This window comes from Myxocyprinus asiaticus, chromosome 17, assembly GCF_019703515.2.
Source record: "Myxocyprinus asiaticus isolate MX2 ecotype Aquarium Trade chromosome 17, UBuf_Myxa_2, whole genome shotgun sequence".
Classification (NCBI taxonomy): Eukaryota; Metazoa; Chordata; class Actinopteri; order Cypriniformes; family Catostomidae; genus Myxocyprinus; species Myxocyprinus asiaticus.
In genome coordinates, this window is record NC_059360.1 from 21,772,947 (window position 1) to 21,799,157 (window position 26,211).

Below are 26,211 nucleotides of genomic sequence, written 5' to 3' on the forward strand. Positions count from 1 at the left end.
GTGTTTTTTGTTCCCATAGCTAACTTTTAAATATATAACTATGAGTAAAATATGTGGATTAAATGTGGATTTACAAAACAGAAAGCATTTAGCATTTACAGTAAAAATATGGGTGTATGTGACTGCATTGGTGTCCATGTCCTTTGAACAAGTAACTAAATACTGTATCACAGTGACACAAATTAATAAACCAATTGTGCCTGGTTAATTACAATTGCCTTAAGGTCATTGAACCTCTTAAAACTGGAAAACCCAGAGCTGTCACAGAAACAAAGGGATTACCGTCAGTCTTGTTTTAACAAAACCAAATGACACTTATGCTAACTGGGTCTGGTTTCAACTGCTGATGGCTTTTGTTCCAATGATTATCGATCTTTGCCACACTAACAATATCATCTAATATTACTAATAAAAACCACAGTAGTAGTTAGGGCTCTCCCATTGTAAGAAATAAAATAAACTGCCATTTGCTAGCAAATTGCCAGGAGATGATTAGAGACCAATGTGTGATCCTTCTATCAACCTCAGACTAAAACTTGCTAATGCTGACAGGCATGGGCCTAAACAATTTACACGCAAATCACAATGATGGTGACAATCATCAAACATATCGAATAAAAAGATGAGCTTTGAATCATTTCTACTTGACAAATAACTGTAAGTCACAACAAACACAACAGCCACAGCATAAATAAAAGTAGCAAACTGTAAAAAGAAAATGAAAAGACAGCAATACTGCAATTTGCTTAATTTATTCATGCTGCAGTGCATGATAGGAATCAAAAATACCTGAGTGTGATGAGTGTGCATAATTGTGCGTAGTTCTCTTGATTTAATATTTTTCATTGCAGCAGAATAGTTTTTGTAAGTTCAATAACTTATCTCAAGATCAGTTTACAAAAACTTGCATAATTGAGTTATCGTAACAAGATCAATCCAGGGCAGTTATTCTAACTTTACATTTTAATTCATGATAACTAAAAGGCAAAATAAATTTTTATAATGCACTTATTATTATTTTTTTTAGAACCGCAAGACTGGATAATGTATACTAGTACTAGTATACTACTAAATAGTAAATAGTATACTACTACATTACTGTAAAAATTGGTAACCTGGAATTGTTACCTAAGTAGCTATTTCTACCTTAACTAACCCTTAAAATTTGTTTTGTTTGTGTAACCCAATCTATTCAGGTTGATTTAGTGATGTTTATCAATATTTCTGACTTGAATCAAACAGGTTTTAGATGAAACCACATTGAAGCACATTTTATTGGTTAATATTTTCAGTATAAATAAATGCAGACAATTAGATTTGGCTTTCCCACCAGTCCTTTCCATCAGACCCTTTCAGCAAGGTTAAGCTTTCTTGTTTTAAAGGTGCACTCAGTAGTTTTTTGAATATGTTGTTTTGTACTTACACTGACACCTAGTGGCGTGGATGCAGCATCATTCAAACACAATAGTTTTCCGTTACAGATGCCATCGTAGAAAATAAGTATTCACAGTAAGCCATGATTAATTTAATCCATGTGTAAAAGTGTCCAATAACAGGGTGGTTACTGATATTAAGAAAGTAGTATTCCGCTGGTCATGTGATCAAAACATGGCCACTCCATGAGGGGACCCTCTCCATGTAGAATAAAACACCTTTTATAAGGTTACTGATATGACTACAGTCTTCATCTCATGTGAGTGCTCATGATTTTATAAATTCATTTCAAAATGACTTAATTTCTTAAGGAGTAAAAAATTCCTGAGTGCACCTTTAATAAATTATTCATTTAGACACAAACAAATAATAAAATATTCTGGTTCCTTTTCAGATATATGCAATTAATCAGCATGATCACTGTACAATTAATTTTCTTTATATATTGTATCTATACTGTATAAATTAAATACATTATGTGGCATTTACTGTTTGCTTGCAAATCTCAGTAGTTTCCATTAACCATAGAGTAAACATCATGGGTATCTGCCTTGATAAGAACTATAATTGTCAGAAATAATAGTTTTTGTCATGTTAGGGTAATATGAGTTTTGGTGGAACATTCAGGATATAATCAACACGTAGTACTTTGGTTCAGTGTAATGTATAATACATTTTCATTATGACAAAAATGCCCAACATCGTTGGATATAGTATGTGAATCTTATGACTGCAGACTTTTATTTAATACAGTGAGGTGTATTCAAATGATACATTTGGCATTTTGAATTTTTAAATGATAAAATATCATTAATCAACAATAACCTTTGATAAATCTAAAATATTATGACTATGTATAAATATGCACATTAGTCATCTAATCATGAGTATTAAAATGTAAATGGCAAGCACTGTGGGCTAAGATGAATCTGACTTATAAATACTATTATTATAATTTATAAGGAAGGACTATTTAATTCAATTACCATTATTAAATCGAAAGTCAACATAATATAACATCAGTATTTAATACTTAAACTATTTTCATATAATGCAAGTTTCACTGACAGCACCTCAAACACATTAATAGGTCACAAAAGCACAATGCTTTTGTTTTCACAGTATTATCTACTCAAAATTCTCAGTCATTCTGTTTCTTTGGCAATTATATGAATCGGTGCATGTCTGTGTTCCCTGTGATGCCATAGTGTTGTGTGTTCAAACAAAGCAATGCTGAGGTCCTTGAAACTGAACATGTTGTGTCTTACACCTGCACAGCCCATGGAGTAAAGGTGCCAGGCTCCGCAGGAGGACACTGAAACAAACACACACGTTCAACCGTCAGCAAAACCTAGTGAACTTATAGGCCCCATTAGAAGCAGTGGATGACATTTAAGTCTGATACTGGCTCTAATGTTGTAACTGTTTCTCGAAAAGTTCATTATTAAATGTACAAACGTTAAGAATCATGCTGTAAGGATAGAAAGACATGGAAGTATTTGTGTTTAAAAAGCATACAGGTGGAGTCGTCATTTGGGAAAACATGGAAAGATGGTTGGAAGGTTTTGTTTTGCATTACTACCAAACTCGTTACATTTGTAAGAACAATTTTTAATTATAATGTTACATCCCAGTAGTTTCTGGGCAGTTTTACTTATAATCATTACCCTGTTTACAAAAAACAAACCTGAACATATAAAAAACTGGCACTCAATAGTAAGAGTTTAACATACCAGTTTAGTAAATTTGTCTTCACATGCATTTCGTATCCGTTCAGGTGTGGCGGGGCTGTCCAGTCTGAAGGGTCCAGTGAGACCGGACTCAGCCCTGGCAGCTGTGATGGCATCTTTAATGGCATAGAAGACTGAGGCCGCCAGAAAGAGAGGAGGTTCTCCTACAGCCTGAGTACAGACATAATAATCAGAACTGAGATTTAACAGACATAATGTCACTACGGAGTCACAAGTACAATGTTTTGGTTTGTCTAACCTTTGAGGAGAAGATGGCCTTCTCGTTGGGAGCGTCTCTCAGCAGCGAGACCTTTAATTCAATTGGGATGTCCCCGAAGGCAGGAATCTTGTACATGCCTGGACCACGAGTGTACAGGTAACCATCAGGAGAGTAGCGTAGTTCCTCCAGAGTGAACAGACCCAAACCCTGCATGAATCCACCCTCCACCTGCACACACAGTCCGAAGTCGGCATGCTATTTGTAATGAATGAACAATGGAGCATTTTGTTTACTTAGATTACTAGCTCAAATACCTGTCCAATGTCTATTGCTGGATTTAAACTCTTGCCCACATCCATGACAATGGAGGCATGAATGTTCTGAAATGGGAGAGAGCGAGTTAAGCCATTGTTAAAAGAGTTAAAGGTGAAGTGTATCATTTCTGCGCTACAAGCATCACCAAATGGAATTGCAAAAATAATGACGCCATCAGTGTTGCCATGTCAGTCTGGTCGGGATGCTCAAATATACAAAAAATGTTTTATTTTTTTATAGAGCCACAGAGCCACATTGTTTACACTTTTTGGGAAAATCAACCTACCAATGGCTTACTTATAGCTGTCTATCTACATTAAACTCATTGTCATTGTCAGGCACTTGGTGGCATCCCACTTTTAATATTTAATGTAAAATGTAGATTCGCTGTCCTAGGGAAAGTCAAATTGGCACTTGGAAATGGCCGATACATATATTACTTATCATGGTGGTATTACCGTATGACTGCCAGTCAGACAGTCTATCTCCACCTCTGAGAAGGCAACTCCGTAAGTAAAGTAGTTAAATGCCCTTCCTGAATTTGTGTCAAAATCATAGCCAAGATCTGGAGTCCTATAAAATATAATCAGATTAGTTACTACTTTTACTTCTGTAAGGACCACGATTAGTTTACAGCTGAAATGAACTTAACATCTGACATTTTTACGTACTTGTAAAATCCATTGGCAGACAAGTTTACTCTGTCAAAATAGGCTGCTTTCACCTGCAAATGTATATTATGATGCTATAGTTATTTGGAACCAAATTGTAAATGCACTGAAATGCATAGGAGTTGTACATAATTGTCAAATCCATATGAAATGTAATAATGTGCATACCCATAGGAAACAAACAACCCAATATGTTTTGCTAGATAATAGTGGCAATTACATTTTTTAATTGCGATTAATCGCATATATATATATATATATATATATATATATATATATATATATATATATATATATATATATATATATATATATATATTAGATAATTGCAATTAATCGCATATTTTGAAAATGCTGAAATTTGACACCACATATACTTCTTTTCCTGTCAAAATGCATTTAGTTCCATTTTAGGAAAGAAAACAAAACATTATGTAACAATATAATGCTTTATTACAATTTTCCAAACAAAGCCTTCCACAGTATAAAAACAGAAATGCACTAAAATCGCACAAATTCAAGTAACATCAAATGTTTCCCAAAGTCTAAGTGGGAGTTTGATTAATTGAAAGAACTAGTCACCACCTAGGTTGCATATTCATTGCATAGGTTCATTAAATCTCTTAAACTTTCATCCTCCACATTGTTAATCTGCCAACACACTGTGGCTATCCGCTTTGTTACAGCAGTCATGAAGCCGCAATCATGATTCGCGTCGGGGTGTAAACGCCAGCGTCACACACCTCTTTGAACTCCACATGAAAAGCGCTTGCTGACAAAAATGTCTCATTCTGCGCTTTGTTGATAGTTAAGACTTGCCGTGCTTCTGTGGTAATTAAAATGCAACTTACATAGACTGAAAAATACTTTATTTCTTTCACAAGTCCCATCTGGGCCTTTTGTGTACATCAAATAGCACTAAGAGGTCTTTTCACTATCATTTTATCACTGACACTGAATCACTGCTTTGTGTGTCTGTCAGTGTAATGACTCCTGGCGGACACATTATAAAGGTTCCACCCTTCCAACAAGTGTTTATGCTGGTTTATTCTGTATTAACGCTAAATGCGTTAAGCGCGATTAAAAAAAATGAATGAGTTAAACTTTTTTAATTTATTGCATGCGTTAATGCATTATTTCTGACAGCTCTACTAGATAATCATGGTGAAATGACTATATGTAAAACATAAAACAAGAGATACTAACCCAATCCTCCCAACACCCTTTGGGGTTCTTGTCTATGTATGGCTGAAGTCTCTGGAGCAATGTCTGGCAAGCATTCTGTGAGACATTAGGGGTTATGAATTATTTGTCATTGTGATACATGCTGATTTATCATATACTTTATCATAAAACAGGATCATATGTATATCTGCTCCATGAAGCTTACATAGACAGCCATGCCGTTGAGGTCTGAAGAGGCAGAGGCAGCTGTAGGGCTGGTGTTGGGAACTGTATTAGTGCTGGTTTCTGTGATGTGAATCTTTGTGATGGAGATTCCAAGTGTTTTACTGGCCACCTGCATGACACAAAAACAAACACGAAGGATTAAATAACTTGTCATATAAACTGATTATTGACAATCAATTAGTGAAGACATACATCTCTAGTGGAAACTATAAATGCCATATATGTTTTGTTTTGTTTTTGTGTGTGTGTGTGTGTGTGTGTGTGTGTGTTTTGTTTTACCTGGACCATTTTTGTGTGCAGGCCTTGCCCCATCTCTGTTCCACCATGAGTAAGAAGAACCGAACCATCTGTGTACACATGTACCAATGCTCCTGCCTGTGTCAAAAATACACATCACACACATACTGTATACACAGTCATCTCTCTCAAATGTATTAATTATAAATTTTAAGAAGGCTGACCTGGTTGAGGAAGACAGCAGTAAAGCTGATGCCAAACTTCGTCGGAATGATGGAGAGCCCTCTCTTGGTCCAACGATGCTGTCTGAAATAAAGGTATTACAGTATTTTCTAACAATTCAGTGCTGAAATCATGTTTACATTGATATGCAAATAACATAAAACCATAAAATACTGGCTTGGCTAAGTGATATTTCACTTTCTCAACCAGCTTCTTGAGGTATCACCCTGGGATGTTTTTTAAACAGTAGTTCCCATCAATACTGGGCATTTATTAGCAGCTTTTTTAATTATTATTATTCAGTACAAGTCATCCATTTAAAATATATATATATATATATATATATATATATATATATATATATATATATATATATATATATATATATATATATATATTTTTTTTTTTATTTTATACAATTTTAGTTTTGTAATGAAATAAATTAATATGTTGGCACAATTTTATTTTTGTCTACAAAACTAATTTAAAACATTTAAGCATATGCTTTCAGACCAAAAGATTTTTAAGATCACGACAAACATTTCAGTCAAGTGACCCCAAACTTTGAACAGCAGTGTGTGTATATATATATATATATATATATATATATATATATATATATATATATATATATATATACAGTATATCCATTAACCATTAAGATTATTTGCATTGTAACATTATATTCATAATATATACTTAAAATTGTACATTGAACTTTATAAATGTAATAATTTATAATTTATATTATATATTTATATAAATGTTTATTTGTCACAATGCAAAAAAACAAAAACAAAACTTAATAGTCCAAAAAATAAACTTAATTTTCTTTATACAATATATATATATATATATATATTTTACTTTACAAAAATAATAGATTTTTTTAACTAAATAACATAACTTTTTTGATTTCGGGATGAAATATGACAGGCTCGGACAACAGGCTGTTTTTTGTGTTATTAAGCTTAAAATATAAGAATTTCTGACTTGTTGTACTGTTCTACGGCAGCCTTGCGTTTGCAGAAGTCTGAGATCTGCATGCACTCCTCCCAGCAGCGGTCAATGGTGAACTGATCCAGACACTGATTAAAGGGTGTGAGGTCTCCCTGCTTGTACATATTCAACCTCCTCACCTACAAGTAAAGAGGATACTGTTACATATGACATTGTGATGCATATCTGTAAGGACTGAGACAAATGTATAGCTAACCTCTTCAGCAGGTAGACCACAGCTCATAGCCACATCACTCATCCAGCTCTCTGCAATCATCATGCCCTGCGGCCCACCAAACCCTCTGAACGCTGAGTTAGATGGTAAGTTGGTTTTACACAGGTAGCCTGTGCCACGAATGTTAGGGATGTTGTAGGAGTTCTCCATGTGGAACAGTGCCCTCTCCATGATCTATGCATTAAGAAGACCACATAATGTAGGCCTATATTTTGTAATGTGTTTCATTGCCCACCAGGGGGTGACAGATATTCTAACATTTGGGAGGCCTACTCACCGACAATGACAGGTCCATAGAATTGCCTGCATTGCTATAGAAAGTCACATCAAGTGCAAGCACTTTTCCATTGTTCATGTATCCAACCTAGACATGAGATTACAAAAATATAGTGTCTGAGAAAATACATACAAGGTCATTCATATTCTGAAATGGATGGAAGAATATATTTTTCTTTTCTGTGTTGACGTATTTCCTATTGAAATATATTGAAGTGCTCCTTCCTTTTTAAATAGCCAATAGCCTATAGCCACAGAGCCATAAACCATGATTTGCTGCTTGCTATTGCTAATAAGAGGCAGGTGGCATAAGGGGGAGGGACCTTCTCATTCTCAAGAGAAATTTATTGGGAAAAAATGTGGATAATATTTTCCCGGAAAAGACTGTAAATTTTAAATGCACATATCTGCTAAAAGTTAATTTTGTCAACGTTTGGCAGTATATTAGCATATAGATGGCTTCAAAGCTAAAAGACATGCACTAAAAGATTTAATGTGGTTTTCAACAAATCCTAATGGCTGATCTGTAAAAATCGCACCTTATAACGTCCAAAGAATGGATGTCGACCACCTGTGAGCAGCATGTCCTCATCGCGATCCAGCATGCAGCGAACTGGTCGCTTGAGCCTAAAAGTAGAAGACACTACAAACATTTAACCTTCACACTGTTACATAAAGCCTCCTTTAAATAATTAGGCATATATATCAACACCATTACATCAATTTCTGTTATAAATGTTAATTTTCCATACTTCTGTGCAGCAACAGCTACCACTGTGGACAGGATGGTGCTTCGACTCTCTTTTCCACCAAATCCTCCTCCCATCCTCTTTACCCGACACACCACTCGGTTAGCTGGCACTCCCAGAGCTTTAGCCACAAGGGCCTGAGCCAAATTCAAAGAAATTAAATCCTTATTCTGCAGCAATCCTCTAATAAAAATAGCCACAGAGAGCAATTTTTAGTGTATGTTCACCTGAGTCTTGGATGCCGACTGTGTGGACACAAACATCTCCATTTCTCCGTCTTCTCCGTGAGGGATAGCCAAGGTGCAATTAGTCTCCAGATAAAAGTGTTCCTGTCCTCCAATGTGCATTTCACCTGCAGTAGCACATATTCAGAGTCAGCTTATCAAATTAAAGAGGATTGGTGGCTTAGAAAAAATGTTTCAAGGAATTTTTAATTAGGAATGTTTTGTAGAAATGCTCTGTTCCTCTATACAGTTGGATTTACCATTAACAGTTTACCATAGAAAACAATGCATTCAATACCATGTAATTTAATTGTATGAAACGTTATATAAATAAAGGTTATATATGTGATTTTAACTCTTTAAGCTCAGAGGGCATTTTTAAAGATTTCCTGTTTCAGTGGCATACCCAAAATGAAAGGCTTACAACATCAACAACAACAACAACAAAAACAACAACAACAAAAGGAGGGTCAAGTGTTTGGTATAATTTTAAAGAAAACTTCTTTTTTTTTTAATGATATAGATTATGATAAATTCTGAGACACTCAGCCCAAGAAACTGGTAAAAAAAAAAAAAAAAAAAAAAAAAAAAAAGCTTGAGACAAAAATTTACTTATATTTATTTTTCTGATTTGACATTACACATCTCAGGGTGTAAATAAAGTAGCTCAGAAAAACTGCTTTTGTTTTGTTTCCAATCATGTCAACTGTACCTGAGTAAAATCTTGTGTTGATACACAAAAATCAATCAAAGGTTATAGCGTTACACAAATAATTTATTATAGTGTCCAAAAAAATCTCCAAATTTCCAAAAGCCTCTCCAAACAAATAAAACATAATAATTATACATAAGAACTAATTATACATGCAAACAGAACAATGACTAAAGGTTTGCATAGCATGCAGACATGATTTTAGTAATGAGATTTAACAGAATGAGTTTCATTCTGTGCCATTTGAGTCATCATTGGGTCTGTGTCATGTACTTGGTGCCATTCCTTGGTGGTCATATGTAATTAGAGTGATTGAACACATGACTCTCTGCCCAAATATGGAAGACTATCACCACTGGTTGGAGCAGTCTGAACCCAATCCGATTGGTTCAGAATTAAATGATGCTACAGCATTTCCAATTATGTCACCTGATCCAGGAAAGCTAATGTGTTTGTAGCCAGATAGCAAGATGCCAGATAGCCAGAAGCTGTGTGCACATTGTGCTTCGTGTAGTTGATATAATGAGCTATACATCCGATTACTTTGTGTGTGGACTCGTTTTAAAGATAATGGCCAGTAATGATAAGTAATGATATGTGATATTTTAAGTTCTGTTTATTTTTCGTAAAGTTTACTATGTCTATGAGTAAAACAAATAGGCCGGTTGTATTCTACTCATTGAGAGCTTTCCAACAACACATGACACATGGCTATTTGATGAGTTTTAATGTTTTTAGTGTTTACAACAATACAGTGCAAAATGTTTTATAAATTATCAAAATGAACACTTCTGATTTGTCTGCAAATTTCAAAGCACTTGTTCAGTTTTGGTCATAATGCCTACATGCATTTTAAAGTAGATGTTTCTAAGCTTTCAAATGATACCTATTTTGTGGTGGTCAAGACTGTAGTTATTAGCATTTAGATTTTTTCTCCCAGGCCCGCCAGCGGGCTTAGAGGGTTAAATAGGACTGTCTTTTCTAACCCATTTCACAAACTCCTACTTATTTTTTTTTTAAATATGGCATTTCCCTTTACATCACAATGCATGTAATTGAGTTGTACCATGCAGGATGTGATCAGCATCTTTAAATCCTTGGGCAACATCTCCTCTCTCTATCTTTCTCACTGGCTCATAGAAGGATTTATTGATAATAGCATCCTGTTTAAAAGAGTGAACACAACCATGTTAGCAATCCAGTCAAACTTGTGTTTGAGTGTTTGTGTGTGTGTGTGTGTGTGTGTGTGTGTGTGTGTGTGTGTGTGTGTGTGTGTGTGTGTGTTTGTTTGAACTTGTTCAAGCTGTTTCTGTGAAAACCTTAAATAATCCCATTATGTAATAATGACAGAAGGAGAAGTACTAACCAAGGGTAAAAGATCAGATCACATCAACAAATGTTTTGGGATAATACACAGTATGTGCATATACTGTATGTAGATCAGTAGTTCTCAACTGTTCTGATAGGGTCGCAGACAGAAGGGAAAAAAATCTTCACATATGTTTTGTTGTTGATGTCAAAGGCCATGCATCCAATCAATATTTTGGAATTTTGGTGCAGATTAATCTGCCACTTGGTGATATGACTAATACTAACACAATATTTGGCCCAGTTTTTGTTTCATGGCTGGTAAATCACACTTTGATGTTGTTTATGCATTTAGAAAATTCCTTGATTTTCCTATTCAGTTCATGTCATGTTAAAAATTCAGCATATTATTTGGCCTATGCAGTTAATGGTAATGCTTATAACTATCATGTTTAAAGGAATAGTTCAGCCCAAAAAAAAAATTCTCTCATTTATTCACCCTCATGCCATCCCAGATGTGTATGACTTTCTTTCTTCTGCTGAACACAAATGCAGATTTTTATAAGAATATTTCAGTACTGTAGGTCCATACAATGCAAGTGAATGGTGACCAGAACTTTGATTCTCACATAAAGCCAGCATAAAGGTAATCCATATGAGTGGTTCAATCCGTGTCTTCAGAAATTATATGATAGGTGTGGGTGAGAAACAGATTAATATTTAAATCCATTTTTACTATAAATTTCCACCTTTTACCAGCCCCGACCAGTAGGTGGCAATATGCACGAAGAATGCGTATCACCAATAAACAAAAGAAGAAGAATGTGGAAGTGAAAGTTCAGATTTATAGTAAAAAAAGGACTTTAATATTTATCTATTTCTCACCCACACTTATATCACTTCTTAAGATTTGGATTTAACCACTGGAGTCATATGGATTACTTGACTGTTGACTATGTGATTTTTGGAGAATCAAGTTCTGGCCACCATTCACTTGCATTGTATGGACCTACAGAGCTGAAATATTCTTCTAAAAATCTTCATTTCTGCAAAAGAAAGAAAGTCATACATATCTGGGATGGCATGAGGATGAGTGATTTTTATTTTTTATTTTTGAAACTATCCCTTTTACATCCACAACAAGCACATCTAATACCATAGAAAAACAATCAGCTGGCAGCTGCATGATTCTATTTACTGTGGTGTGTGAAAACGGGTGGTGTCTGCATATGTGTGTGTACAAGTATAACATTTCAGACCTGAATGGTGACAATCACAGGCTGCAACTCCTCATAGCTTATCTTTACAGCCTTGACTGCTCTCTGAGCATGGGCCTGTGTGTCTGCCACAATGGCCCCCACTATGTGTCCCACACATGTGACCTAATATGAAGCATCAATGTAAGGATGAGAACCACAATGTCAGCATGACTGTGCACATGCTAATAATTATGATTATTTTAAACTTTGCCACATCTGAGATGCTCAACCATTAAAGAACTATGTTAAAGTATAACTGCATCAATAAATGGTTATCCAGTGGATAGACTTTGAACATAAAACAACTCTTAAGATCTACAAGAATACTTTACAATCACTTGAGATGCATGTGAGAGACATTTTGCACGGGAATGCATATATGGGGGCTACTAGAGTCACAAGGATGACTCCAGTTGCTACAACTTTCATTTGATATGCTGTCTTCTGTAAGAGAAATGTAAAAGCCATATCGCTATGCTAGCTTCATGCCTGATCCTCTCTGGATAATAACTACCCCCTGACTTCTATGGAAAAAGCAAATACTTGTATTATGGATTTAATACTTTTCTATGTTCAAATGTCTCTCGTTAGATTTATATTGTACATAAAATGCAATGTTATATCTAGAAAACCACCTTATTATCTGCGAAGACTGTTTCGTCATAGACGATAGGTCCTGTCATGTTACTTCCTTGAATGTCATTGGCAGAGATGAATGTAACCACTCCAGGAACTGCCATTGCATTCGAAGTGTCAATGGATCTACAAACAGAAACATGTACACATAGTTAATACTTAATTGCAGATTATCTCTCATCATAACATTCTAGTTCAGTTTTGAATCTTTTTTTTTATGACACTTGAGTCATAAAAACAGTGCAGGCTCACTTTAAAAGTATCAGTGTGCATGTGATATATTTGGCATAAACCCAATATCTATAATTTCAAAACATCAGACTCTGTTTTGCAAGATAAGGCAAGGTTTAAAAGTCCATACTGGGACTTTTTAACCTCATCTGGGATTCAAAATCGAATTTAAACCTGGATATAAACATATTAAAACAAGTGTTTAGGATTTTGAAAACATTTAAAACGAAACTTTATAAGTAAATTAGTTACGAATTTACACTTTTTCTAGTGACACTGACCATGTTAACTCCTTTGTACAAAAGGTCAGAAGTTAAAGGATGATAAACCAAATACTAAGAATTTTTTACAATTCAACACAAATTGTTATGCTGATAATTTGTAATGATAAAAACTATATTAAATATAATATAATGCAAAATATCATCAAAAATAGGACTCAATCTTTGGAACCCCTTCTGTATAGTATTTACAGTATATGTCATTTCCACTAACTTTATGAGGGCATGAGCTTTAGTGCTGGTGACCAAAGCCAAATGGAGCTCATTTTTATAGCAGGGGATGTCATCACAGTAGACCGCCTCTCCTGTGGCCTGCTTTAGTGCAGACAGGTGCATGATCGGATGGCCCACCACATCATCACTGCTCTGACCAGGGGGAATGGCCTACAAACAAAGTAATAAGCTAAGCAACTTTCTGACACAATGCACAGATAAGCCTGGAACTACTTCTTAATGATAACTAATATATATACCTGGTAAAGCTGTACACTGGATGGTGGGTCCAACTTGAAGAGCTCAGTAGCAGTAGCATATTCAGGTCTTATGTCTTTAACAGTGACACCCTGTAGAGACACCTCTTACAATTAATGCCATAATAGTCTTGTTCCCGAAGGACATACAGTATTAGAAATATGGTTGTTTAAATTAAGAAACAGTAGAATCAGAGTCCAAAATTAACACTTTGGCACTCCTACCGATGTTATGTGAATTGAAAAACATGCACTATGGAACTGTGTTTTGGACTATTTTAATCAAACAAAATATAATTATATGCCCAAAACAACTGAATTATTTAAGATGTTTTTCTTGCATATCCTGAACAGATTCATGTTTTATTAACTTTTTTCAAGCCAATTTTAATATGCATTTAGTGCTTGAGAAGTGTAAAAAATGATCTGAACAGAATGCTTCAAACTTTTGCTTGTATAAGTTTGTAAAAATAGTTAATTAAAAACCTCAGTTTGCAATTCCAGAGCCAGTTTGTGTTGGACAGTGAGAAAGAACTTGTAGAACAGGCTGATAGTCAGTGTGCATCTGTATGCCACCATCCCACCAGGAGCTGAGGGAGATAAAGTAATCTCCTCAGCCAATGAGGTGCAGGCTTTCTGTAGCAGCTCCTCATTCCATTGCCTGCAAGCAAGTAAGAGTTCTGTAAAATTCCTTAGTATTAATATGCATATACTATATATATGTACAGTATTGTGACGAGGAGGATGGTGTGGCCCGACCGTGATGGAGCACGGCCGGCGCTGAATCAGCTGATCAGCGGGAGAGCGAGATAAGGGGCGGCTGGAGATGCCGGTTCGAGAGAGAGAGATGCACACGGCCGTGTTGCATGTGTGTCTGTTTGTATTATAGTTTATGTTTGTTATATGTTGAGTTTTGTATTAAAACTTTATGTTGACTGTTCAGCTCCTCCTTGCCCATCCTTATACTGTCACAGTGGTGCCGAAACCCAGGAGGGAGGAGGGATGCGCTGTCGCGGAGTCCTCGCCGCTGCCATCCGCCAGGGGAGCAGCCGCGGCCATCTGCCTGGGGACAGAGGGGTAGCTGCCGGCTGCCGAGAGCCGGAGGAACTGCGGCCGTCTGCCGAGAATGGGAGGAGTAGTTCCGTCCGCCATGGGCCGGAGGACTCACTGCCATCAGCCGGGGGAGGCGCAAGCTTGCATCCGCAAGAGGGTGGAGGAGCAGTTGAGGACTGGGCGACGGCACGTCAGGGAGCCAGCGAGCAAGTTCTCTCTCTCTCCTCTCTCTCTCTCTTTGTGTCTCTGCTCACCCTTTCCCTCTGCCCACACCTCCCCTCGTCTCTCCCCCCAGGTTCACAGGAGGCAGGGTGGGCCACCAGCAGACAGAACGACTGGAAGGGCACAATCATGCTCGGATGATCACTGAGGTCCAAATCACTGAGATCACATTTTTACCCCATTCTGATGGTTGATGTGAACATTAAATGAAGCTCCTGACCCGTATGATTTTATGCACTACACACGATTGGCTGATTAGATAATTATATACTGAAGTTAGAATATTCCGGGTTCCATACAAGTTAAGCTCAATCGACAGAATTTGTAACATAATACTGATTCCCACAAAAAGTAATTTTGACTTGTCCCCTCTTTTCTTAAAAAAAAAATAAATAAATAAATAAAATAAAAAAAGTCGAGGTCACAATAAGGCACTTACAATGGAATTGAATGGGGCCAGTTTTTGGAGAAATGCAGAAATGTGAAGCTTATAATTTTATAAAAGCTTAACTTGTATTGAAACCAGAATATTCCTTTAATATAAAATATTAATGTAGATGTACAATTTGTAGCTGAAGTTTTATAAATGTAGATTAAAGTCACTTGGATTCTACAATGTGAACACCATTGCATTGCTTTGATCCACTAGTGAATTCAAACTAGCAACACTAGGCTACTCGGCTATCTCTAAAGAAACATTCAATGTCAGTACAAAATAGTGGTGGATTTTTTTAATAATCGGTGATGATACTTTAATATGTATAAATTAGGGATGCAATGATATGAACGTTTTTGGATGATACCTACACTGATTTTTACAACAACAACAAAAACACTATATGCCGAAAATGATACCAATACTGATATTTTGCAACTAGTTTTACTTAGCAATTATGCTTAACATTTTTTTAAAGAGGAACAAAAGCTTTTTCACTGTTCTAACAATAAATAATTTCCATTGAACATGGATTGGACCTGTTCAACACATGTGAAAGATAAATAGAAGATAAAAAGATACAAAAAGATACAAAAAACTGCCTAGATTCCTTAACGCAGAAGGATGTCTGGAGGTCATACCGACATCTCAGAAGTCAAAGTTTGCTGGTTTCAAAGCATTTTGAATGGTTTCCCTTATCATGTAACCTATATGTAAGTGCCACTATCATAAATGTCATGTCAGTTTATGCAATTTGTTCTGCATTACGTTAGAATGAGAAAGAATAAAAACTTAATATTACATGTTCTTAGGAGTGTCAACCCTTCTACATATTGTGCCTATTATTATTTCTGGACTGTGCATTTGAATTCACAGAGTGTTTACAAAGTGTATTACTAATTAATTATAATGAAACCATCATTTTTTTTTTTTTTTTTTTTTTTTATTGGCATTTTCATGCTTATTACCAATATGCTGATGGTTTTAATTTGGTCAGTAATTGGCCGAAAAATATTGTCTGCCAATACATCGGTGCATCCTTAGTATAAATAGATATATAGATAAATAGTTATAACTAAACATCTGGGTGGCAGATGACTGATATAATACAGATAAATATGTGGTATAGGCCTCATAAATGTAAATATGCAAATTGAGATGTACACATATGCTGAAATTAAAGAAACTTTTTTTTTTTTTTTACACAATATTAACTTGAAATGCACAAAAAAAATATTAGGAAGCATTAATTATGTATTAAATTATGAAAATTATGCAAGGGGAGTTTTGTTAAAGGATACTTCACTCAAAAAATCTGAATTCTGTCATTTACACACTCTCATATTGTTCCCAACCCATATGACTAATGTCTTGTGACCAAATGTCATGAAGTAATGTTGCATCCTCACTGGTTCTCGCAACATCAGGACGTTTGGTCACACGATGTGCAAGACCAATGAATTTTGATGTTTTCTACGTAGTCACCATTGGATTTTCTGAACTTGATTAATGATTTTATTTTAAGAGTGAATAGCCACTTTAATTACGCTATGTTTATCATGCAAAGTGATCGTATGTCTTCATAAGACTTGGAATATGACACACTAGCTTCATGGACCACTTTGATGACACTTTTGGATGCTTTATTAAGTGTTAAAGTGAATCACTATATACTGCCATTGTATTGAATTCAACCAAAGGAAAAAAAAAGTACTGTTCTACAGAAGAAAGAAAGTCACATGGGTTTGGAACAACATCAGTGTGAGTAAACAATGACAGAATTTTCATTTCAGTGTGAACTATCCCTTTAACTGGACAAGCAGGCACATTATCAGCTGATGCAATAATCTCCAAATGGCCCAATATTGGCCTGTCACTAATATAGAATATCAGAAGTGGGTCACTATACCAGCAGGGCATCATTTACCTGTCGAGCAAACTTTTGCATGTAGCGGTGGCAAGAACAGTAACAGGGGCCATTCCTCCATAGCTTATCCGGATATTCTGCACAATGTTGGATCGTTCATGGAAGCATACGTTCATTCCACATGTGACAATAGAGATGTCGTCTTCTTTACGAGGGGACTGCTTGAAAGCTGAAAAGTACTGGCCCTAGAAAACAAATTGAAAGAGTGTTTCCAAATCTGCATTGAAATTGATCTATGTGAGATTTTAAGTGTGAGTATTTTGAATGGAACTCTGCAGACCTTTCTTGTGTATGGAATCTCAATAGATAACAAAATCTCATCTGGCTTCAAAACTGTCTTTCTATAACCAGGGAAGAACTTGTCGTCCATCTCAAGAACACGTTTCCCCCCTTTAAACATCAGACAGAGATTTTTATGGAATTTCTAAAATAGCAAATGTTGTCATTTATAGAAAAATACTTTCTGCTATTGTTAAAATCTGTAGAACAAAGTACACTGAGACTGTGTCAATAAAATTAGTCAACATCCTATATGCTACTTTGCTGGAACACTGTACTGCAAATGTCACCTGCCTACCATGGCTTTCAGAATTTTTAACCCCTGCCCTGTGTCCTGTACCACAAACATGCAATTTGCTGTCAAGGACAGAAACTATAAAATGATTTGACAATGTCTATGATTTACTTTAGACTTCTCCGTGGGACTACATGGAAAATAAGTTTACTCTATGAAATATTACACTCTTTGAAATACGAATATACAGTTTGCATATTTGGTTAATGAAGAGGAATGGTTTCTCTGCATAAACAGCCCAACTTCTTATCAGATGATAAAATGTAACAACCTTTGGTCCTCGAACAGAAAAAACAAAAAAACAATGTGCTGTACCTTTGGACATCACAGTTAGCTTGCAGCCTGCAGCCATGAACACAGGGTTGAGGTCTGAAATGGGACTTGCTGTCATAATATTGCCACCAACAGCCTGAAAGCAAAAACATGAGGTTATAAATGTGAATTGTTTTATAATAGAAAGGAAACATTCTCATGGCCATGGCTCTGAGAACATAAAACACTTTGACTTAACTGTTTATGTCAGTTTAGAAATGACACCAGATTAAAAGTTATATATCACATACTGCAACATTTCGGATCTGCTGTCCTGCGAACCAGCGCAGCTGCTCCAGAACAGCCTTAAAGACCTCAGTCTGATGAGCAGGCAGCTTATTTACCACTTCACGCAACACATCTCCCAGCACAGTCAATGTCACTGATGCGCCAACCTCGATACCTGTGAAACACACAAATTGTCTCCATCAGCAAAGTCCTTTTGTCTCCTTTAACTATGACAGAACTACGATTAATTGTTCACTTGTCTTTAAAGGGATAGTTCACACAAAAAAATTTAACTCTGTCATCATGTACTCAGCCTCATGCCATCTCAGATGTGTAGGACTTTCTTTCTTCTGCTGAACACAGACAAAGATTTTTAGAAAATATTTCAGCTCTGTAGGTCCATACAATGCAAATGAAGTGGGTCTGAAACTTTGAAGCTCAAAAAAGCACATAAAGGCAGCATAAAAGCAATTCTTATGACTTCAGTTGTTAAATCCATATCTTCAGAAGCATTATAAGTGTGGGAAAGAAACAATATTGAAGACATTTTTTTCACTATAAATTCTTCTCCCTGCCCAGTAGGTGGAGATATGCACGAATAATGCAAATCGCCAAAAACACAAGAAGAAATTGAAAGTGGAGATTTGTAGTAAAAAAGGACTTAAATATTGATCTGTTTCTCACCCACACCTATCATATCACTTCAGAAAACATGGATTTAACAACTGGAGTCTTACGGATTACTTTTATGCTGCCTTTATGTGATTTTTGGAGCTTCAAAGGTCTGGTCACCATTCACTTCCATTGTATGGACATACAGAGCTGAAATATTCTTCTAAAAATCTTTGTTTATGTTCAGCAGAAGAATACATATCTGGGATGGCATGAGGATGAGTAAATGATGACAGAATTTTCATTTTTGGGTGAACTATTATTTTAAGTCTGAGGAGTGAAATGCTACTCAAAGATTATATTTAAATATTGAGATTTTTTAGATAAATTTAACTTTAAAACCATAAAAACATTTGAGAACATTTCATCATATAAAGGACATTCTTACCTTCCTGGGTGTGCTGAATGTTGGTCAGTTCTGGTATGTAGGCTGGGGCCAGAATCATAGGATAAAGTAGGTTCTTGAACTTCATCTCGATACCTTGTGTATGAGAAGAGAGGTCAAAAAAATTACATTAGCTTGAAACCAATGCATTCTGAATTACAATACCACACACACACACACACACACACACACACACACAATCACGTTTTTTTACTTTTTTTCTACATAAACACAACAAATTTTTTTAATTATTAACATAACACATGAAACAATATATGTGGGCCTCACCAACTTCTGTGTTCCCAACTACTAGTTTAGCATTTGGATAGGTTGCCTTCAGTTCTAGGAGTTCTTTAAGGGAGCTGGGTTGTATCCACTGCACTCTTTCGCCAATAAACCTCAACTCTCTCTGTGGCTGTTTAGTTAGGCTCTATAGAGAACAACATATCTCCTTAAGTTTAAATATGCATCCATATAATGTTGTATTGAGTAAATTCTGTTAAATATTTTTAGATGTACCACGAGTTCAGGAGGAAAAATAATCTCTTGTGTTGGGTCTAGTGGCATAAACTCTGATGGGTCATGCAACTTCTGAGCTGGACGTATTGAATTTCCCTACAAAAAAAGAAAGAAACATTTGAATTATTTGTAAAAAGATTAAAGAGTGAATGGCAATTGGGACCAGTCAGTCTATCACAGAGATATTGTGAAAGATATATTCCTTTCTTTACTTATAGGCGGTGTTTGCATATGAGATTGTGAAACAGTGATTTTGTAGAAACTGCTTGTTGTTTCATGGCTACATGGGCTCATGAGTATCAGTTCAAACATGTGACCGGTTTCCTTTAAGATTGAAATGGATGCCATGTCATTGATTTCCTTACCAAGGACCCAACAGGTTTATCATAAATGGTAAGGCCTTAGGACTAAAACGTGTTTGTACTCAGAGATGACAGAAAACATGCACAGTGGTTGTAACAATGTGAGAATTGATATTGCAGCCATTCGTCTGGATGTCTGTTGAGATGTTCCACTCACATTGACATGCTCCTCAGTGTGTCTGTTAGTCATACAGCAGCCATTAGTTTGCCCTTTTGCACCACAACATCCCCCATTCTGAAAGAGGCACATTTTAAACATCGATGAAAGAAATGCTGCATGTTGTGCTGGAAAAAAATCACAAATTAGATCTCTTTAATGTCTCAAATAATTCTCCTAGATGGCAATGCGATTAAATGGAGAGCAAATGGAGAATCTTTATTGTTTTCTCCTGCTCCTAAGATTTTTCCCTAGAAGAGATCCCAAGAATGTTTCAAGATGTGCACACATTTACCAAGAGTCCAAAGCATGCAATCAAATGTTAAATATTACAATATGAGCTCCAACTTTTCACATGAATTTCCCTAAGACCAATCAACATTACTGTATGCCAACAATTGTCTCATTTGTGTCTGCTTCCTTCTAAGGAATTTTAGGAAAAATATTATCCTTTCCAAAAAGGATAATTCACCCTTATGTTGTCTCAAACTCGTGTGACTTTATTTCGTCCACGGAACACAAACAATGGAGATATGTTTGTTTGTCCATTCAATGAAGTGAATAAGTGAACAAATTTCCAAGCTCCAAAAAGCACAGAAAAGCAGCAGAAAAGTAATCCAGATGACTCCAGTGGTTTAATCCATGTTTTCTTAAGCGATCCAATCAGATTTGGGTGAGAGCAGACCAAAGTTGAACTCATTTTTCACTGTACATCATTGCAGTCTCTAGGCATGATCATCATTTTAAGCTTGATTACACTTCCTAGCACTTGACGCATGCGCAGAGTGCTAGATGGCATTAGAAAGTGTAATCGAGCTTGAAATCATGATCGCCAAGGAGCAGTGTTGATCTCGTCAATAAAATCACTAACGAAAACATTCTTTGACGAAGAGTTTTTTGTTTTTGTCAACGATAAAGAGGACGGGATGAAAAAGGTGCATCATGACGAAAATTAAACAATTTTATTAATTATAAGCATAATATTGATGAAAATATGACATGTAACTTACGTTGTGAATACACTGTTTCCGTAAGAAACACGCTACATGCAATGTAATATCCTTTTACCAAAAATTAATAAGTCTCTAAAGCAAGAAGTTTTCACAGTACAGTAGGCAAACTTCTAAAAAGTAGCTAATACTTCAGTCTAGTCATTATTATTTTAGGAGCTCAGTTTGTTCACAACAAAGACAAAGAGTAGGCTATGTATAGTTATATGTTTAATACATTTTTAAATTATAAAATTTTTGTTTGAATAAATGTTTTAATATTTTATAAAAGTTTGGTCTGTTACAGTTTGACACACCTCCTCTTTTGGTCTGTTTTCAACCAAAATCGATTGGATCCCTTCAGAAGACATGGATTAAACCACTGGAGTTTTATGGATGACTTTTATGCTGCCTTTATGTCCTTTATGGAGCTTGAAAATTTGGACACCATTCACTTGCATTATATGGACAAACAGACATATCTCCATTAAATATCTTAGTTTGTGTTCCACAGAAGAAAGAAAACCACATGAGTTTGAGATGACATAAGGGTAAGTAAAAGATAAGAGAATTATAATTTTTGCGAACTATTCCTTTAAGTCTTAAAGCGACCTCTGAGCAACACAATTTTCATTTGAGATGGTTAAAAGAACTGATACACCGTTTAAAATATTTTACCACAATATTTCTTGATACCAGCTCAGAGTTACTTCAACATCTTCATTTTGTACTTGTGAATAAACCATATTATGATTTCAACTATTGTAATATCAATGTTTTACTGCTGTAAACTGTAAAACTCAGGAGTTCTTTTACTTTTGTGAATGTCCTGTAGCCTTCCAGAATGGGTCTGTAGCCTGTGCAGCGACATAAATTGCCTGTGTACAACCAATTCAAAATTAAAATATTTATTTACAAATTGTATAAATGTGTAAAGCAAAAAAAAAAAAAAAAAATAGATAAATACAATTTGAGGCTCTGACTTTTACTACACCTTGAAAGGCCTCCTGAATGTCATGCATGGTGGGCTGAGGGATGTTTCGCAATAGGGCGTACATAGACATTACAATTCCTGGAGTGCAGAAACCACATTGTGATCCATGAGCCTTAGCAATTCGCTCCTGTATTGAAAAACAAAACAATCGTTGTTGCTACAGATGAGTAAAACAGCAATATATCAATTGATACAGCTTACGTGACTTCTCACTCTTCCCACTAGCAGGAAAAGAGAAGTCATTATGCAGTCATTTATTTTTTTGTGTAACATGCTTTTGTCATCATTCTCTACAACAACACTGAAAGATGTAAAAATTGCGATCACACCTGTACAGGATGGAGTTTGCTGGCTACGCTGCCAATGCCTTCCACTGTAGTTACTGCACAGTGATGCAAAGAGCATAGAGGAGCCAAGCAGGCATTAACTGCATGATGACTTCAAAGGTGCCATTAAGGACATAACTACAAAAATGACTTGGATTTCTTTCACAAGTTTCAGACTCCTATAGGTATAACACTGAAAGCATAAACTGTAGACATGCACATGTCACAGGTTTAAGGAGAGCAATGCACTTTCTCTCAAGTTTTGAATGAATGAAAAAGATACATAATCCGGCTTTGATGTGGGTGATATTTGGACACCATCACTGTGCAGGCTCCACAACCTCCTTCTGCACATCCCAGTTTGGTTCCTGTCAAACCCACTGCAAGCATCAATACTAAGGAAAACAACTTGGAACACAGTCACACTGAGAAAGAAACTAAATCAGTGTAAAAAAAAAAAAAAAAAATGAAGAAAAAACAATTTCATAATTACTATATAAAATGAAGCAAGAAAAACAAAATCCTTAAGATTTTGTGGTCAAGAGCTTGTGACAAAAAAAAATGCAAGTTTGCATCACTAAATGTCACTTGTTTACATCAGATAATACTGGTGGGAATAATTGAAGAAGTGTGTTTAACTTTAAAAATCAAAGATTAACCAATTGATATAGCAAAATAACACACACACACACACACACAGGAAAAGAACATTACTACAGAAAATTCCTTGAAAATTCTTCTCTAAGCCTCCAATCCACTCATCTTTTATAAATTGTAAAAAAACATCTTGATCCTGTCTATCTTAAAGCTGATGTGGTTATAGGACAACCACATTCTTTCACAAATATTTGCTTTTTGAACCTTTTGGGGGGTTTTTTCTCGAGCTCACACAACTTTATCATAAATTTCTAAACACAGAAATTTATCGGTGGATATGCCTCTAATGAGGAAAGCTTGACATAACAATACAAAAAAGAACATGTTGCAATCACTGAAAGTAACATTCAACTAAAAATAAATGATCAACTTTAATGAATACTTATTAATAACTAGTTAATTCATCAGTAATTCAAGAAATAAGCTGATTGACCTGTGTATAAAAAATCTGATCATGCAAGTGACATTTAATCATCCAAACATGTCATTTTTAGCAAATCTCCTGAAGCTCCACAGTGATCTAAACCCCAGCAGAAAGCAAACAGTTCAGTGTAACCAACCACACACACACACACACACACACACACACACACACACACACACAAAAGAAGGGAGGGAGGGGTAGGATCAGTGGTAACACTTTACAATAAGGTTCCATTTGTTAACATTAGTTAGCATCATTAGTTAACATGAACTAACAATGGACAATACTTTTACAGCATTTATTTACCTTGGTTAATGTTATTTTCAACATATAGTAATACATTTTTTTAAATTAAAAGTTGTATATTTTAACATTAGTTAATACACCATGAACTAACATGAACTAACAAAGAACAATTTTATTTTTATGAACTAACATTAACAAAGATAAAAATATATTGTTCATTGTTAGTTAATGATACCTAATGCATTAACTAATGTTAACGAATGGAACCTTATTGTAAAGTGTGATCAAAATTATGATCTTATATTGTTGCTTGCAGTATGCTATATAGAGAAACTGGCATTCAGTTTCAACACATAGACTGTTTAAATAAGAACATAAGAAGATCAAAAGGATACAGTTTCTCCTTAGATATGTCAGGAGCGTCATTTCAGGATCTGCATTTTTCTCGGTGATCTGCGCAGAAGACATTAAGGAAAACATTTTAAGGCACTTGTTTAGCTATTATAAAATGTTAATGTATGGAAAAATAGTCTAGTAGCCTAGTCAAAAAAGATTTGCATGGTAACTTTTGAGTTTAACAGCTGGAAATAATAACGGAGAAAATAAACACAAATTGAATTGACTATTCAATCACCCAGTTACCTTTTTGCCATTAACGAAGAAAACAAGGTCATCCACTGGATCCTGAAGTTTGTTCTTTATCTCTTCTACTGTGATCGACATTTTTGCTGTCTCTCAGCGGTGTGAGATCAAATCAGTGCGCTGTGAGTATAAAACTACAAGCGCAGCGTCACGCTCTTGAACAGCAGCTGAATTGAGAATGACGTGTGGGAGGGCTTTTACAGTAAACTATAGTCACTCTTTTATAATATTAAGGTGTAACTCACAAAGAAGCTGAAACCCGCTTTCATAGGCAGTTATTGAGGGGCACGACTTGAGTTTCTTAATATTAGTTACCTGTACTGTCCTAGCGGCGAAAAAAAAAAAAAAAAAAAAAAAAAAAAAAAAAAACAACAACAACAACAAACTAATTTTCAAAATAAATAAATAAAATAATTAATTATATATATATATATATAAAAAAAATACATTAAATAAATAAATACATAGGGCATGTCAAGTTGTATCACAACCTTATTCAGACTAGCAAAATATTTTATCTTTTACGGGAATGAAAACTCATTTTTAGACAAAAATCCAGACAAAAATCCGACTGCAGAGTCTCCCTCATAGCCTCTTTTCATTCCCGTCAAAAAAATAAATAAGGCGCTACACTGAACATGGCCTATATAATAGGAACCTGTCATTAAACATCCTTGCGTATTTTCAGCTAAATTAAAACAGTGAAACAATTCATAATTTACTGTTAAAACACAAACCAATTATAATAAAAAAATTCATGAGCCCAATTCATGAAACAGCAAAAATAATAAATGTGTATAAATGAATGCTAAACAGTTCATAGGCGTAACTACAGGGAGGGCGGGGTGGGCAGCCGCCCTAGGGCCCGAGATGAGAGGGGGCCCGCAACAGTGTGACGGCCAATGAAAAATGACCAAGGTCTCCCAAGGAGGGGGCATGACAGGTTCTTTGCACTGGGGCCCGTAAGATCCAAGTTATGCCACTGGAACGATTGTTTTAGATAAATCTAAATAACCTTAATTAGCAACTTAGTTACTCTTAAGGGGCTAAAGGCACCCATTAAGGAAAATGTGCATTTTTTCAAGATCAAATAAAAAAAAAAATATTTATTGAATATTGATGGGGCAACATAATTTGTGTGAAAATACATAAATACATAAGGTTTTGTTTAAAATTCATAAAACATTTTTTATTTTTTATAATAATAATAATGAAAAAAGGTGGCGCGTGTGAGCCTTTTACACTACACTTGGGGTAAAAGGCACCATGGGGGTTAAAGTATTGTGTAAATGTAGGAACAAAAGTTCTAGGGCAAATTACTCTTTTGAGTAACAAGTTAAGATAATACTTATTTAAAACCACTTCAAAAAAGGGTTAAACATTTCCTCTCATTTTAATCACATTTGGCATTTCACAACATCTATAAACCAATTAATCTAAATTGTGATTGGATCAGTCAATGGGAGC

At 35.4% G+C, this 26,211-nt stretch overlaps 1 protein-coding gene across 1 annotated transcript; it reads right to left on the reverse strand.

Moving 5' to 3' along the window:
- Positions 1-2,143: 2,143 nt before the first annotated feature.
- Positions 2,144-24,866, reverse strand: xdh (xanthine dehydrogenase). Its single transcript, XM_051723006.1, has 36 exons — positions 24,745-24,866; positions 24,498-24,555; positions 23,059-23,155; positions 22,779-22,887; positions 22,450-22,576; positions 22,272-22,333; positions 20,467-20,544; positions 19,948-20,043; positions 19,717-19,858; positions 19,432-19,524; positions 18,395-18,546; positions 18,147-18,240; positions 17,538-17,647; positions 17,258-17,442; positions 14,106-14,280; positions 13,623-13,712; positions 13,364-13,533; positions 12,637-12,763; positions 12,002-12,124; positions 10,501-10,597; positions 8,726-8,850; positions 8,502-8,635; positions 8,289-8,376; positions 7,751-7,837; positions 7,456-7,647; positions 7,233-7,378; positions 6,242-6,323; positions 6,060-6,155; positions 5,761-5,889; positions 5,577-5,651; positions 4,371-4,423; positions 4,158-4,272; positions 3,699-3,764; positions 3,424-3,612; positions 3,168-3,335; positions 2,144-2,749 (listed from the first exon to the last, which is right to left on the reverse strand). Exons 1-36 carry the CDS (start codon positions 24,823-24,825, stop codon positions 2,699-2,701), a joined length of 4,062 nt encoding a protein of 1,353 aa, XP_051578966.1. The 5' UTR covers positions 24,826-24,866; the 3' UTR covers positions 2,144-2,698.
- Between the last annotated feature and the right edge of the window lie 1,345 nt (positions 24,867-26,211).